Source organism: Notothenia coriiceps, unplaced genomic scaffold, assembly GCF_000735185.1.
Source record: "Notothenia coriiceps isolate Sejong01 unplaced genomic scaffold, NC01 NC01_scaffold00024667, whole genome shotgun sequence".
Taxonomy (NCBI): domain Eukaryota; kingdom Metazoa; phylum Chordata; class Actinopteri; order Perciformes; family Nototheniidae; genus Notothenia; species Notothenia coriiceps.
Window position 1 is genome coordinate 4,718,803 of NW_011357368.1, and position 16,001 is coordinate 4,734,803.

A 16,001-nucleotide genomic window follows, 5' to 3' on the forward strand; every position below is an offset into this window, starting at 1 on the left:
ATTCAGACGCTAGCTTTGTCTCCTCAAATTAATCAGCTGCTGCTGTCTTTTCTTGTGCAGGGGAGAATCACCTTGGAGATCTAGAAAGTGTTGGTGTAATGTTCAATACCATAACAAAGGCAGGCTGTAAAACACAATCTGGGAACGTAAGGAGGATTTTAGATGTGGGCTTTTGTGATCAGGGGGATGTGAAGTGGCATAAATAATGGAAAATCCAGGAAATGTGGGGCTGATTAAGGAGCACAGTAATACTCTCTCTGTGGCGTGATTTGGACGAGGGGCAGAACAACAGTGGTCTGAGAGTCATCAGAGTAAATGGCGCAGACTGTGATTACTGCTCTTGTTTGTTCATCCGTATGGACTTGATGTAAAGATTGTGGAAGGAGAAAGAAAATGTGTTCCTGGGACACTGAAGATAGGCTGCTTGCTTCATTAGACAGTTTTACATGAAAGGGCTGTGAAGCTCTTTGATATGACCAAGCCGTCACAGCACCTTGTGCACTTCACTGTTCTGCGTCTGTGTGTGTGCATGTGGTGGATTAGATGTGTTGTGGGTGTGAGAGTCTGTCACTTTAAACTATACAATCCTGCATATAAATGCAACTGAATCCCATTTTAAATCTTTATGTTGATTTGTATTATAATGAACTAAGAATAATTAAAGAAAAATCTTCAAATATCTACAAGGAAACTTCCAAATAACAAGAAATTCAACGATAACACAGTATTCATTGATCTAGGGCTGTAACTAATTGTTGATTATTTCATTTTACAATTCATTGATTGACCATTTACTCAATAACAAGTTGGATGGTGACGTCTTGAAATTGAACAGAGAAATAAACAAATCATGACATTAAAGAACTTCTCGGCAGCATAGGGATTTCTACTTGACTGTAAATATGTTTGAACGAAAAATAGTTTTCGGTTGATTGTTTAGTCGACAAATCATTTTGTCCCTAATCATACCATCACCAAACAATACCTCTCAAAGTCATTAAAAAATACCAATAAATGATCAGCCTCAAAGGACTCGTACACATTGAGAAGTAATCCAGATGTGCGTCGGAGAGAAACTAAGTCTCAGTGGGGTGTGTGGCTTTTTTCGTTGTTGCTCCCCTTCTTTTCTCCTCATGCATCTCTAAGTGTTGGATGGATTGTGTTTGACAGATATGGAGTTTGGAGAGCGGCTGGCCTCCCCATCTTCAGCCCTGTCCTCCCTCCACATGGCCTCCTCTTCAGCCAGCTCCTCCCCTGCTCCACCCCAGACCCCCTCCACAAAGTTTAGCCCGGCCCCCAGTCCCGCGGGCAGCTCCCCCCTCACCAGCTGTGGTATGTACCCACTAATTAGATGTGCAAAAAAGCCTCAAAGTGAATCGTTAAGATTTCTTTTTTTTAGTTTCAAGTGGATATTTAGTATCATTCGGACTGATATTGAAGAAGGTTGATTTATTCTAGGTAGGTCCGTGTGCAAACTGCATTAGTAGTCACTCATAAAAAAAACAGAATTAAAGTCACAAGCTGTTAATGAATGTAAATGAATGCACCATTCCGACTGACTTTAAAATCAGTATGCACTTTATAACCACACTTCCACACATACTTTTAAAAGAAATATTCATTAAGAAGAAGCAAATCGATTTAGAGGAGACGTCCAAGTAGATTTTGTGGGAAACATTGAATTAAAATTGTGCAACAAAAGGGGGGCTTAAGTCACCCTCTCCCAGTCTTAACATGTTACAGACTATTTTGATAGGAATGGAAAGGCTGTTGAATTAATGAATGTCCACAATTAAAAGGCTTTGTACACCCTTGTGAATATCTTTTGACAACCTTTAGCTCCAGTTTATCCCGTGTGATTTGACATGTCTGTCAGCCTCACAGTGTGCATGCAGCCGCCAACATCCTCTTGTTTTCTCTGAATACTAATTGTGGTCAGAGCCATTATGCATCGAGAAGCGGTGATGCATAAGCTGTCAGATTACCCCTGACCACAAAATAATGTGCAAATTTACATACTGTGGTTTGTGATTATTTTTTTTTCCTTCATGATAAGATGCCCCAAAAAGTAGTGTTTTTTTTGTCGTGCTTTCACAAAGGAGAACACATTAGAGACGTTCTCATAAATTATTCATTTTCATACCCCCACACCAAACGTGCACAGAAATGTCCTAGATCATTTAGTTTGGACTGAACACTAAATACTGAAAACACATTGGCACCTGTGTAGTCACATCGTTCCTATGATTATCGAGGAAATGGAGTACTTTCGAGAGATTTCTTATACCTTGTTGGGAATGATATCACAAACCAGCGATGGTAACACATAGGATTATACTCAAGCTTTCAACCTCTCGAAAGCTTTGTAATTGCTCCAACTGGGTGAGTGTATACTGTGTCTAAAAAATCATGGTTATTCAGCACTACACGTCTAATTCCATTTTGTCACCCAAGAAAAAGCATAACCTGGTTAGTTTAAAGAATTGGTGATTGAAGTCACAGTTCTAGTAGAGCAGGAGTATTTTCTATGAAGCCAACGCTAAAACATTTGCAGACTCTTTGAACTATGAGGGCTCTCAAAGACTTTATTGCAATCTTAACAACAGTAAAACATTATTTGTATATCTGCCCACTCATTCTGACATGCTTTTTGGACCTCTCTGTTCTTTGTAGATAGTGAGAATACCCGAATGATAGATATGTAAATCAATAGATTATATTTTAAGGAGTGTTTGAACTGTGTCCTTTTTGTTCTGCAGGAAATCTGCTCCGGGTCGCCGGAGAAGAGCGTTTAAGTATGTCTGGCAGCTCCAATGGTTTTCCTTTGGTTAGCCATCCGGCTTTCGGGCTCTTCGCGTCCAGTTCAGGTCGCTCTGAGTTTGGAGGCCTAGGAAGTCTGGGTTTGTCTGCCCTGGCTGCTCACTCACAGTTTGGTGCATTTCCAGGTAGGCAATGCAATGAGGAAACTCCACAGCAACACTAATAAAAGATTGAGATATACATACTTTAATGTCAAAAAGGATCAAAGAAATTCTCGATGGTATCGGATTGCATGCTTTTAAACGTGATATCCTGACACTCAGCACAAAGCAAATGGAGGTTGAAGATAGCAGATGGTGTTTCAGAAGAATGCTACTCTTGAGAAACGGTTGCAGCTGTGAAGTGTCTGGTAGTAACTAGCCAAAAGAGAACAAATCATAGTCATTGGAATGCCCTCGTTAACAATGCAAAACGATAACTATACCCATAACTACTAGTTACTCTACTAAGTGATGTGTGCTGTTGACAGGTTGAACAGGTAGCTATTTGTGGCTAACTGTGGATGGTATTTTTGCTCCCCCACTCCAGACTGGTGGCGGCACTCTGAGACACAAACCATAGGACCAGCAGCCTTCTTTCCTCCTCTTCTGGGTCTGCATCCTGTATTTGCATCAGCCTTCAAAAGCCACAATCAAATTCTCTTGCAGTCACGTACCTCAGGTAAAAAAAAAAAATCTAGCTCCTGCAATGGGTCATACATAATATTTCAAAGTAATGCACTCTAAAATAAAAGATTCCATCAATTATGAGACCTATTGTCTTGCTTGTTCTCATGAATATCCATCTAACAAAATGCACAATGTGTGTTTCTGTAGGCGTTAATGGAGCAGCGAATGGTAGAAGCACATCTTCTCCAAGCGAGAACTCTGCTGGGAACACCAGTTCATTACCAACAAAGGGAAACTCGGGAAAAACTAAAGCCAACAATAGTCGGATTCAAAAGAGCAGCCAGGAGCTGGGCCAGCTGCAGCAGAAGATCACCCTGAAAACAAAAGACAAGGTTAACACTGTTTTTGCTCAAGCACTTGAGTACAATACGCTGCATGGAAACTCCCTAACTGTTCTGTTGTTCACCATCCCTTTGTTCCTGGCACCCTTTCTCTCATTTAACTTGACTAAAAAAATGTGGACTTTTATTATGATTTTAGAAACTCAACAAAAGACCACTAGAGAGCTCCAGCATGAGTGGCAGCCAATCGGGATCATTGTCAGATTGCTCCTCCAGCGATGGTGAGGAGAGCAGCAGTGATCCCGACGACATGGAGGAAGAGGAGGATATTGATGAAGATGATCAAAGCAATGACAGTGAGGACTTTGATTCAGAAAAATACATTCAAGTTGAAAGAAAAGTCAAGGTGAGTAATAACATTTTTAAAAGCTTGACAAAGATTTTCCTTTTTTTTTTGTTGCTTTTAGAAAAATGTGCAGTAATTCAATGGTGAATAATTAATATGTCTAGGCTTTGTGTCTGACCATTTGCTCTCTATTCAGTCAATGTTAGTTGGATTGTTAGAAGCAGCCATGGTGGTGGGCGGCAGACTGGATGTATGTGCTAGCTGACAGAGCTGCCACTGTGAGGCTCTCCCAGTAGGAGCTGACATGACATGCTGTCTTTTCCTCATCCTCCTACTCAGCGGCTGACACAGAACATTTCTGAGGGTAAAAAGAAGAGACCTCACTCTGCTGATGGGGATCCAACTGGAGACAGACATGGTGACACTGTTCCCTTGACTTCCCCGTACCACCTGCAGTCCTCTCTTCATCCCGCTGGCCTGTCACAGTCTGCAGCGCTGTTCCTCCACAGCTCCAGGACTGCGGAGGAGGAAGGCCAGCAGCACATCAGCGTTATCCAAGCCACAGGGTTGGCAGGTGGCAACGGTCCCCTGGCACCATCCCACAGGGAGGCCTCACCTCTGCCCTCCAGGTCCTCACCCAACCTTCTCCCTCTCTGACTCACCTAAACACTTTTCTCTTACCTCATTTCCTTCGAAGCCTCTGTCTCTTTGTGTCTCACCAAAGCCTCTCTCCATCTTTTCTTTACTCAGACCACCAACTCTGTTATCTTCAAAGCCTCGACATAAACCTAGGTTTCTGATGCCCTCTCTGAATCATGCCCAGCTGCTTGATGGCACGAAGGAGAGCAGTGCAAACGTCCCAGATGAAAGACTGTTACAAAGTTTTAAATTAAAAACGGTGAGTTATGTTGTTATTCACATTGCTGAGGTTATTTTTTATCAGAATCCTGCCTGAGGTTCAAAAAACAATTCACACACATTAAGGGCTTTTATTATACTACATGTAGTCCTACGAGAAGGGACAATGCATTTAGCTCTATCGGGAATACTTCATAAAATTGACAAGCAATTAGCTCTGTTACGCTTTGGGATGTTTGTTATCAGGAGAGGAGAAATCTGTCTCTTTTTAAAGGACTGCTTCATTTTTCATCTTTTTCAAAATAATGACAATAACAGTCTGTAACAAGAGTGTTTTAATTCATATGATGGTGGTACATTAAATACAGGCTTTCTTTTTGAGTATGACAATGGCAACAAATACAAGATGACAGCTAGAGTCGCACAATGGCACCAAGCCAAATAATTTGAAAACATTTTCCACAGCAGCCTTTTTGTCTTTCCTGTGGTTGACAGGCATGAGACTGCTCTTCATTGTCCCTTCCTCTTATTGCACCTTACATTTCATCATTCACAGCCCACAGTAATGTAATGTGAGTGACAGTTTGTGTAATTACTTTCTCTTTCTTTCCCTTTGTTTCCCTTTTCTTTTACATTTTACTCGTGAAGTCCAAGGATTCCATCAAGCAGGCATTGTCTCTGCAACCTAAGAGCCAGAACTCCTATAAACGTCTCAAAAGTTCAGCCTCATCATCGCTGACTCAACATAAACATTCGTCGGATACGTTGAGCAGTCACTTAATGTCTCTCCCACACATCAATGACACCAATCTGTTCCTGAGCCACCACCTTAACGGAATGATCCACGGCGCAGTGCAAGATGCTCCTTTGGCCCTCATCACTAAACCCCGCAGCCAGAGCAGCACCCCCTGTAGCAAACCCCCACTAGTAACCACCAGCCCTCCCTGTCCCATGCCCATCAACCTGAGCACCGGCAGCTCAGATTCAACCCCTAAATCTTCAGCCTCACCCGGCGGTGTTCGCAGACAGAGGAAGTCGAACACTCCCAAGTTCCTCCCAGGAAAGAGCCTCTCTAAAAGCAGCACTTCCTGTCCACCTGCAGACTTGGTCAGAAGCAGTGAGTCTGATATCCACAGCAGCAGCAGGGACTCGGACGACTCTTTAGGAGATGACTTTGATGATGATGATGATGTTGAGGATGAAGATTCTGGCAGTAGCCTGTCAGGTAAGATTAAACGGACCTTTCCTTAATTGAATAAATGAATGCCATTGACAACATGTTATTGCAGACGTAAGATGCTAGATGGGGCTTGGATACGAGTAGAATGCTAATGAGGTTATAATTCTTGCCCTCTCTCTGTTTACTTGTGTCACGCTGGGATCCCTGCAGAGTCGGAGAGCAATCTTGATAGCGACTCTGATGGCTCCGAAGATGATGCGAAGGAGCGTGGCGAGACGGAAGCAGACAGCGATGCAGAGAGGACTCCCCTGAAACTCACCAAAGCGACCTTGTCTACTCACAAGTCCTCCTCGAAGCTCTCAGCAAACGGCAAACTGCTTAACCTGAAGATCGTCAAGCCTCCTAGCTTACCCAGTAGCCTACTCACCTCCACCAGCTCAGGAGCACTGAGTAACCATGGCACTCCATCGTCATCCTACACGTTTCCCACACTGCCAGGTAACAGCGCTTCAGCTAACACTTTACTTGGATACTTAAATGTGTGATCCAGGCCTCAGGAAAGTGTTACTCACTCAGATAACAAAGTTAGATCATCAGTGAAGTCAGCATGGTATTTATCTTGCCAGCACTCACTTTGCTTATACAGATTATACAGCCATCAGTGGAAAAATAAAAAAAATCAACGTTCTTTCCATTACCAATACATGATCGTCTCAATAGTTCTAGGTTTAAGTAAGCTCTCTGGAAGAAATCTGATGCGTCTTCGTTTTGATGTTCCCCAGGTGCTTTTGCTTTAATAACTCAGACAAATGCTGACATATCTGATACTGGATGAGTCATGGAGCATAGTACGCTACCAACAGAGATTCTGCCTTGCCTTAATGGAAACTTTTTTTCCTTCTATTTAATAGCACTTGAAGAGTCTTGTCTCTGTGATATGCCATGAATTACTTTGGCTGATCTTAATGAAACATTTATAAGCACTTCTCTTATATGTCCAACAGGGTCTCCTTTTTGTGATAATGGCCCCCCTCCTTGTTTTGTGTTGTGGAAATATCTGTAAACTTGGCAGGTTTGTTGATTTGCTAAAGTCCCTCTGGAGGTGTGAAAAGCGCTGAGTCATTTCCCCTGTTTTTCTAGGATCAGGGAAAAGGAGGAGAGTAACGGATGAGAGAGTTCTGCGGATGCCTCTTGAGTTCGGGTGAGATATTGGTGCATGCACTTCATATTAAAAGGCAAACTTTAAGGTTTGACAGTCTGACCATGTTCCATTCGTCTTCACTGTTATACTTCCTGCAGTGTTTGTGTTTATGCAATTGGTGTTGTAGTAAAATGTCAGCTCACTGTGGGTTGACGAGTGACCTTTCCTCAAAGGTTGCCTGCGGTCATCCTAACTTTGTGATCACCAATGTTTAACGCTATCCTATCTCAGGCTTAGCCACATACAACAGACGGTGAATTTTAGAAACTTTATTTGGGATTAAGAACATTTAATATGAAACAATCACGCCAGATTGAAAATGGAAAAAAAGCAAGTGCTGTTACCAAGGCACTAAAAGCACGATTTCTATCTGTGGTCTTGGCAGATCAACATATAAAAGTGGGTTACTATGAAAATCAAACCAGGCAAGAATGCGCTAATCATGCTTTGACAATTTCCCCAGGGTAAATACTGTACATTTTACCTTTTTTAAAAGGCACCACTAGAGTTATTTATGTATTTATTTATTATTTATTTATTTATGTAACAACAGTGATGTCTTCACAAAGAGCTTAATATGAAAAGACCACAACAAAAAAAACCTTACCTCCCTTTTAGAGTCCTTAAACCTCGTCTTGAACAGTAGGCAGGAAATGGAATGAGGCCCAGCACTTCAGCATCAATGGGTTAATTGCATCCAGCCTCAACACAGACATGCAACATTTGCAGCTCCCTGCCCACAAATTGTGCAGCCTTGGATCAGAGCGCCTTTCATCTTCTAGGGATGTTTTTCATCAGTGTGTTTGCAGGAAACAGAGGCCATCAGACTGTATGTCAGCCCCTGCTCTGTGTGGGATAACAGCCTGTACGTCCTGTGTGAAAGCCATGGCTGCTCTCCAGCGGAGCTCATGGGAACTGAGGGGTAGCCCGAGTTGGCGTCTGGCCATTTAGGAGTGTGATTGACGAAGGGTCAGAGGACGACAAGGCCACAGACGACTCCACTGTACAGGCGGCATTTACATAGCTTATCTCCTTGTTTGCTGTTGTGACAACATTGATCCTACAATGTTATTAGAGGGAACTTATGTGAGAGAAACAAGCTTTAGTGGATGTATATAGATTGATGAGGATTGAATACAGCTGCACAGAGGATATAACAAATCAATTTGATTCAATTCAAGGCTTTATTGTCATGTGCACAGTAGCTACAGTGTAGACATGGCAATGAAAAACTGAAGTCACAGGCACCTCCAACAGTGCAACATGAATATATATATATATATAGGACATAACACAGATACAATAGTGCAAGAGAATGTTTTGATGTTCAAGTATATAAAAGCACACAACGAAATGTAAACAAACACTGAAATATAAGGATAAAAAGATTTGGAGAGGAGCCAAAGACACGGCAGCCATCATCACCGGCGCCATCTTTCCATGTAAATGATACCATGTTCAGTTTGCTTTAGTTTGTTTTTTTACGTTTTTGTTTCTCAGGTGGCAGAGAGAGACCAGAATCAGGACTGTGGCAGGTCGTCTGCAGGGAGAGGTGGCTTACTTTGCACCATGTGGGAAGAAGCTGCGTCAGTACCCTGATATAATGAAGGTAACTCTACTTTGTGTAGCTTCACTTCTTTGGTACATTAGCTAATAGATGTAAAGCCTTAAAGGTTTACACATTGCTCACTGCATTCTTTTAGCATTATGTAAATGCCCTCAGGTAAGACATGACGAAGTGTGTGGTGACTGACTGATTTAGATGGATCAAATGAAGTACTTTAATTAATATGTATTATTCTTTTGTCTGCAGTACTTACTCCGGAATGGGATAACTGAAATCTCGCGGGATAATTTTAGCTTCAGTACAAAAATTAAAGTTGGTGACTTCTATGAAGCCAGAGAAGGACAAGAGGTAAATGTTGCTACTTCTTATTTGTGATTAAACACTGTAGGATGTCAACATGCATTATGACATTGTTTTACTTTTACATCTTAAATTATTCTCACATACATTTCAGTGTAATAGTTTTGCCATGTGTCCAATGTGCACGTTAAAGCTACTATTTGTTATTGATTTAACAGCCTAACAAATCCTGCACATCTTTGTTTTGAAAGCTAAAAAGAGATTAAACACTTTGATAAAATAGTTCATAGAATGACACGTTTTTTCAAAATATCTTTTAAGAAAGATTAGTTTGCGGGTATCCATACAGGAAAATCACAACACATGCATTCTGAGGCATATTGTTTACTCCCTACACAGCTCTACTGGAGCTTTAAGTAGTTATGCTTCTATATACAAATCCATACATTAAATCAATAAGTAGATAAGCAATTTATTTCGTTTCTATATTTGTCCTAATCTGCCTGTCTTCTCCATCTGATGACCCAGGGTCTGCAGTGGTTCTTGCTGGCAGAGGAGGAGGTCGCTCCCAGTATCATAGCGATGGACGGGAGGCGCAGCCGCTGCCCTCAGTCTGAGCGACGGTCGCTAGGTGACGGCCCCGCAGCCAGGCAGTGGAAACCCTACCCTCTGAATGTTGGGGAAAATAACTTCCAAGATGTCAGTGATACAAAGCTGCTGCGTAAACTGGAGGCTCAAGGTCAGTTCCCTTTTGGAGCGTCAGACCCCTAGTCCAGTGGGAAATGAACCACTAAACACCATCAACTGCTGCCTATGTATTTTATCAGTTGTTTTGGCATTTATCTTTGTGGGATAATTGAATGATTGATTATTAAATGAACACTTAATTATATTTCAGGCTGGAATATTTGAAAAAATATATATACCGGTAATAGAAAATAATGAATGTGCTATCAGTCAAAGGAGTCATTCACTTTGTCTGTTGGGAATTTTATTTCTTTTTCGGCAAATTCAATCAAAATTGAATAAAGGGATGAAGAGAGAGACTGTAAGAATACTGTATAAAAGCAAACTAAAAGTAAAATGATTGATGATTTAAATAATCACTGTTATATCTTCATATGTATGTTATTAATATGATATCTATTTCATTTTCATAAGTATCATGGTTACGTCAATACCAATACATCACAAGACCTTTGCAGAACCATTTGTAAAAGGCCATCAGTTGCTCCTCAAAACTAGGTTCTTTCTATAATCACAGAAGGGCCCGCTACTTTGAATTTGAAATACACACAAAAAGAGATTTAGGGATTGTAAAAAGATCTGTGGGTCACCTTTTTGTTTCTAATGATGCTTGTGATCTCAGTAACTTATTGCATCATGTTGCAGAAATAGCTCGACAGGCAGCTCAGATTAAAATGATGAGGAAACTTGAGAAGCAGGCCATGGCACAAGCAGTCAAAGAGGCGAGGAGGCAACAAGGTAAACGGCTCCTCTCTAATCTCACTCTTCTCTAGCACTGCATCATGACGCCGTGTGCAAGCCTGATTTGTTTTTATGTTTCAGCAATAATGGCTGCCGAGGAGAGGAGGAAGAAGAGGGAGCAGATGAAGTTGGTAAAACAGCAAGTAAGGACTTTTCTGTTGAATTGCTTTAGAATTTCTACAAGGAAGATGCTATCCTTTAAATCCTGCACCTTCTCCATCTGCATAGACCCACTGTACTTCTTCCACCCCCCCCCCCCAACCACCACACTCTATAACATGCATGACTTAACAGTTAATTCATTTGATCTTGCCCTCATCCTTTTACCAGGAGAAGATCAAGCGCATTCAGCAAATTCGTATGGAGAAAGAAGTCCGTGCACAGCAAATTGTCGAGGTTCGTCCTAAAAGTTATAGTAGAAACATTCTAAAACACTTCCTTTCTGCTGTTGATGGGATTTTTTTTTAAAACCCAACCAAAGGCTATTCCTAAATGATGTGCTCCCACTTTAAGTCACATCTAGTGAGTACATGTGACTAATGCCTAATTGGTTTTCTGCAAAAAGTGCCATTGAATATGAAAATCTCTTCAGACCGTGATGGAGCTTATTAAAAAAAAAAAAAACGACAGTATTTCATTAAGTAAGAGGTGGCTCAGAGTTTACCATGGCTAGGTGAAACACCTATTTTGCATTCTCTCACTAATAGAGGCTGTAAAGTATTTTAGCTTTTATAAATCAAATTTCAGTTGACACGCTTGGCAAGCAGCTCTTAACAGGATTTGGTTGTGGCTATAATTACTGATAGAAATGTAGCTTAATTTATTCTCTCTGCCTGCTGGTGTTTCATAATAACTGCAGCCATTTTGTCTTTCTATGTTAATGGGGGGAAATAATCATCTCATTGCTTAATATGTTGTTTCAATATGTTAGATGTAACTTTATCAGTAAGCCGCTGGCTCTATTTAGCTTTTTCTTTGTGGAATACATAACATCAAGTGCAACACTTAACTAATCGTTTTTTCTTTTAAACAGATGTATGTTTATTATATTAGAGATAATTTTATTGTTGCTTTATTTTTTTCGCTTCATGTTTTAATTATGAAAAGTATCTCAATTAGATTTTCAGTAATTAGAGTTTTATGTCTCAATCAAATGTCTATTTATAAAATAACATTTCCTGTGGTCAATGTGCTCTAGTGTTTGTTTTAGTGAGTCTATTACTTCCTTAGCATGACCTTTTACCACCTGTTTTACAGGCAAAAAGAAAGAGGAAAGAACAAGCAGTCAATGCCAAAATGATGGAGGCTGAGAGGCGAACCAAGGTGAGTGTAAATGACAAACTGTGATTATAGTCTTCTTATTTATACATTTTACATCTATTTACCTTTTATTTGTATCATTTATTTTGTACAGACTGCTGATAGATGTGTATATAACTGACTGTTTGCACTCTGGTTAGACCCTCCTAATTTCATTACACTCTGCTTGCATTATGTAATGACAATAAAGTAATCTAATCTAGTCAATTTGAGTCTAATTGAGAAATTATGATTATAGTCCATTTTTTAAATTTTTTTTTATTATATTCTCTACCTTTGCTCTGCATTCCCTGAGTGTGAACACGTCATTCTCTACAGTATATTTCATGTGTGTGACATACAAGAATCTTAAATCTAGTTTCTGATTGACTTTAATCTTAAAGGATAAGGAGATACGAAGAATGCAAGCTGTCTTTCTAAAGCACCAGGTATGTTGTTTCTTTATTATTATTATTATTATTATTATTATTATTATTATTATCCACAACCACATTTGATTAAAGCCATTACTCCGTGTCTCTAAATAATGAGCATTTTAGGTGCCCTAATGGAATTATGTTGTACACTTTACCCTGTCAAATGATGCTTTGGGGTTCTCTTTGGCGTATTTTTAATTGAGCTTTCCACAGGTTGGATCATTCTTGCATTGATTTTCCTGTGTGATTTTCTATTTCTTAACTTTGCCAACAATTTCTACCAGGAGTTGGAGAGACATAGACTAGATATGGTATGGGTATGTTTGTTTCTGTACATCTAACAGCATATTGTGAACGTGTTGTGATAAATGGTTGCCATCATAGCAAAGCGTAAAGTGTAGCATCGGCTGCAGTCATACATGCTTCTGCATGGCTTTCCTCAACAGTGCACTGCATTCGTCTGCGCTATTTGTCTTCCAAAGAAAAACACATCCATTATCTGGCCAATCCGATCAAGAGAACGCCTAAACTCCACAGAAAATATAACAGGATGCAAAGCAGTGAAAAATGAAAAACAACAAACTACACACTACTGTCTTTTATATTGATTAAATGTAGCGGCTCAAGATCCTTTTACTCTAAAGCGTGTGAGCAGACATTTGAATACCTGGAAGAAGTCCATATTTGCAGTTTGTGTTCTTGATAGTTATTTAAACCACTGCGTTATAGCAAACACATTTCCTGTTTTTCCTCACTAGAGATTTAAATGTTTTATCATCATTTGTTTCTGTTGCATTATCAGTCTCACTTAATACATCTTAATTGTAAGAGAAGCAATGATGGATTTCATTGTTTAGGTTTAACTGTACATCAGAATCAGAATTCCTTTATGAGTCCCACAGAAATGTATGTTGTTACAGCAAAAAGTGGCATAGCAGGTGAAAAAAGGCATGCGATAATAAAGAATAAGCTAACTTGTAAAAAAAAATAGGGAAGAAAAGCACACATTAGTAATAATTGAATATAAATATAAAAAGTAAACCAGTAAAAAATTAAGAGTTCAGATATTATCATTTCCATTCAATATCCAGTGAGTTCCAGGAGATATTATACATCAGTCGGTAATTAATTATGTGTTTTTCTTGTAACAATTAATACTGTATGTACTAGGGCTGCTCAATTAATCGTATTTTAATCGCGATTACGATTATGAAAATAACGTAATCGAAATAAAACGATTATTTTTTTGTTATTATTAATACTTTTTTTCTTTTTTTTATAATATATATATATATATATATTTTTTTTTTTTAAGTTTATACTTAAAGTTCAGGGTAATCACCTGTTAAAAACATATTGTTCAACATTTTTTTTATCCAATAAATGGATGTTTTCAATGTCAATGAATAATCGCATTTAATAATCGCAATTACAATTATTGACCCAATAATCGAGATTATGATTTTTGCCATAATCGAGCAGCCCTAGTATGTACTGCTTATAGTTCCTCTTGGCCTGTTCCTTTCAGTGTGCCTTCCTGCCGACACGCTCAGATTAATAATGGCTGTTCTAACTGTGAGCTTGTGCTTTGTGTGTGCATCACTACCCGCAATGTGGCTTTTCGTCTATCATTGTGTTCCGTTTGGCTTAACTGTTTGTAACTCTTTAACTACGGTACAACACTTTGATTGTGTGACAAATGGTGATCTGTGTTTCTTCATCTATGCATGTTCATACTGTGAATTGCATAAATATGAGCCCTTTTTCTTATCAGAAAATGTTAGGGACTGTGAATAGAAAATAAACTGTGTGTGTGCTCTGCCAGGAGAGGGAAAGACGCAGGCAGCACATGATGCTCATGAAGGCTGTGGACGCCCGTAAGAAGGCAGAGGTGAGTGACACTTGATCTTTTAATATCCCTTTTTTCCTGCTCATTACTGTGCCTGTGTTGTTCTACATTTCATATTCTGTTTTCCTAGCCATAATAATTGCATTTATTATGTTTCAACACTGTGCTAATTGAGGTCACCGTATGTGTTCCCCACCCTCTAAGCATCATATTTTTGCATCGATGACAATAACACTTTCTCTGCTATAGGAGAAAGAGCGTCTGAAGAAAGAGAAGAAGGATGAGAAATTGTTGAACAAGGAGAGAAAACGAAGGCTCAGGAGACTTGAAGTGGAAAAAGCAAAGGAGCTGAAGAAACCAAATGAAGACATGTGTCTAGCAGATCATGAGGTATTCACACACTGGTACTGCTGGCAGACGAGAACAAGAGTACATGTATGTGAGCGTATAGTCTCCTTCTGTGGAGTAGATGTGTGAGGGGAAGGGTTTTCCCACTAGCATGAGGATTTTTTGACACGGAAATCAATCAGTTTAATCACTGTAAGAGCTATACACATAAAGATTAGACATGCTTTTGACACATATTTTATGGTTTCATTTGTTCACTATCAGATGTACCAAAATAGACTTGTAATATCACTGAAAGCATCTTGAATTGATTAAAATGGAAGCAGGTGTAGGTAAAAATACTGCCACCAAGTGGTTACTCACGCCGCAACACAGACCAGAGTATTACTGATCAGATACTTAGAAATAACACAAATCTGGTTATCCTTTTTGAGATTTCAAGATATCCAGACTTAAAAATACATTTAAAAAAAAAAGTAGTCTGAAACATCAGCACTGTAAGAAACATTTATTTTGAAATTGTATATAAATGGATCCTTGTTGAGACGATATTTATTATTAACCTAATTTTTAAATCTTGTTTGTATCTTGTCTACAGCCACTTCCAGAGTTGTCCCGGATCCCTGGTCTAGTTTTAACAGGAAGTACCTTCTCTGACTGTCTGGTGGTGCTGCAGTTTCTGTGCAGCTTTGGGAAGGTGCTGAGGTTGGACCTAAACCCAAACATGCTCAACCTCAATGACCTCCAGAAGGGGCTGCTCAACACTGGGGACAGTTTGGGTAAAGTGCAGGACCTGCTGGTGAGCATGCTGTCCGCAGCTGTGTCTGATCCCGGCATACCTGCAGGGCACAAGGTGAGAGTGTGTTGTTGAATTATAAAATATTGCTGCTCTGCATTTTACATATGTGTGTATACATCCAATAACAAGCACTGACCTGGGTCACACTTTGTAATAACCTTCATTACTTAATGGTAATTAAACTCTAGTTAATAGTTAAGATCTGTTTAACAAACAATGACAATTAATTACAATGAATAATATTTACTGAATAATTAACTATTATCACAGTACACATATACCTACCATTCATTTGTCCATGACGTGCTGTCAGTGTCATTATGTCTTTACATGATTTAACATTACATTTAATTATTAAACCCCTTCAAATGAAGAGGCTTTCTGAGGCAGAAGATGGCTGTCAACTAAAACATGATATATTTTTTTTTTTTATGATAATCCGCACACATCCCACGGGTCATTTAAGCACTTAAGATTGCTTGAAGAGATAATTGCTCAAAATGTTGGTGTTTTACTCCCATTGCACTCTCATGGGCTCCAACCTAAGCTCTACTCTCAGG

General features: G+C 39.5%; 1 protein-coding gene across 3 annotated transcripts in view; it reads left to right on the forward strand.

Annotated features, from left to right (window-relative positions):
- The window catches only part of baz2bb (bromodomain adjacent to zinc finger domain, 2Bb), a 46,157-nt gene that overhangs the window by 20,704 nt on the left and 9,452 nt on the right, over nucleotides 1-16,001 (forward strand). For 2 of the 3 annotated variants that reach the window (XM_010782534.1, XM_010782535.1), the window contains exons 3-24: nucleotides 1,171-1,332; nucleotides 2,760-2,945; nucleotides 3,349-3,480; nucleotides 3,636-3,820; nucleotides 3,969-4,175; nucleotides 4,455-4,744; nucleotides 4,866-5,013; nucleotides 5,622-6,198; nucleotides 6,364-6,651; nucleotides 7,294-7,354; nucleotides 8,855-8,963; nucleotides 9,168-9,269; nucleotides 9,750-9,960; nucleotides 10,614-10,706; nucleotides 10,791-10,852; nucleotides 11,040-11,105; nucleotides 11,967-12,032; nucleotides 12,413-12,457; nucleotides 12,730-12,756; nucleotides 14,271-14,336; nucleotides 14,544-14,684; nucleotides 15,241-15,495. In XM_010782534.1, coding sequence (XP_010780836.1) covers nucleotides 1,173-1,332; nucleotides 2,760-2,945; nucleotides 3,349-3,480; nucleotides 3,636-3,820; nucleotides 3,969-4,175; nucleotides 4,455-4,744; nucleotides 4,866-5,013; nucleotides 5,622-6,198; nucleotides 6,364-6,651; nucleotides 7,294-7,354; nucleotides 8,855-8,963; nucleotides 9,168-9,269; nucleotides 9,750-9,960; nucleotides 10,614-10,706; nucleotides 10,791-10,852; nucleotides 11,040-11,105; nucleotides 11,967-12,032; nucleotides 12,413-12,457; nucleotides 12,730-12,756; nucleotides 14,271-14,336; nucleotides 14,544-14,684; nucleotides 15,241-15,495 — 3,477 coding nt within the window. In that variant the 5' untranslated portion in view covers nucleotides 1,171-1,172. The remainder of the gene's footprint in view (nucleotides 1-1,170; nucleotides 1,333-2,759; nucleotides 2,946-3,348; nucleotides 3,481-3,635; nucleotides 3,821-3,968; nucleotides 4,176-4,454; nucleotides 4,745-4,865; nucleotides 5,014-5,621; nucleotides 6,199-6,363; nucleotides 6,652-7,293; nucleotides 7,355-8,854; nucleotides 8,964-9,167; nucleotides 9,270-9,749; nucleotides 9,961-10,613; nucleotides 10,707-10,790; nucleotides 10,853-11,039; nucleotides 11,106-11,966; nucleotides 12,033-12,412; nucleotides 12,458-12,729; nucleotides 12,757-14,270; nucleotides 14,337-14,543; nucleotides 14,685-15,240; nucleotides 15,496-16,001) is intronic. The other variant, XM_010782536.1, reaches the window with a different exon arrangement.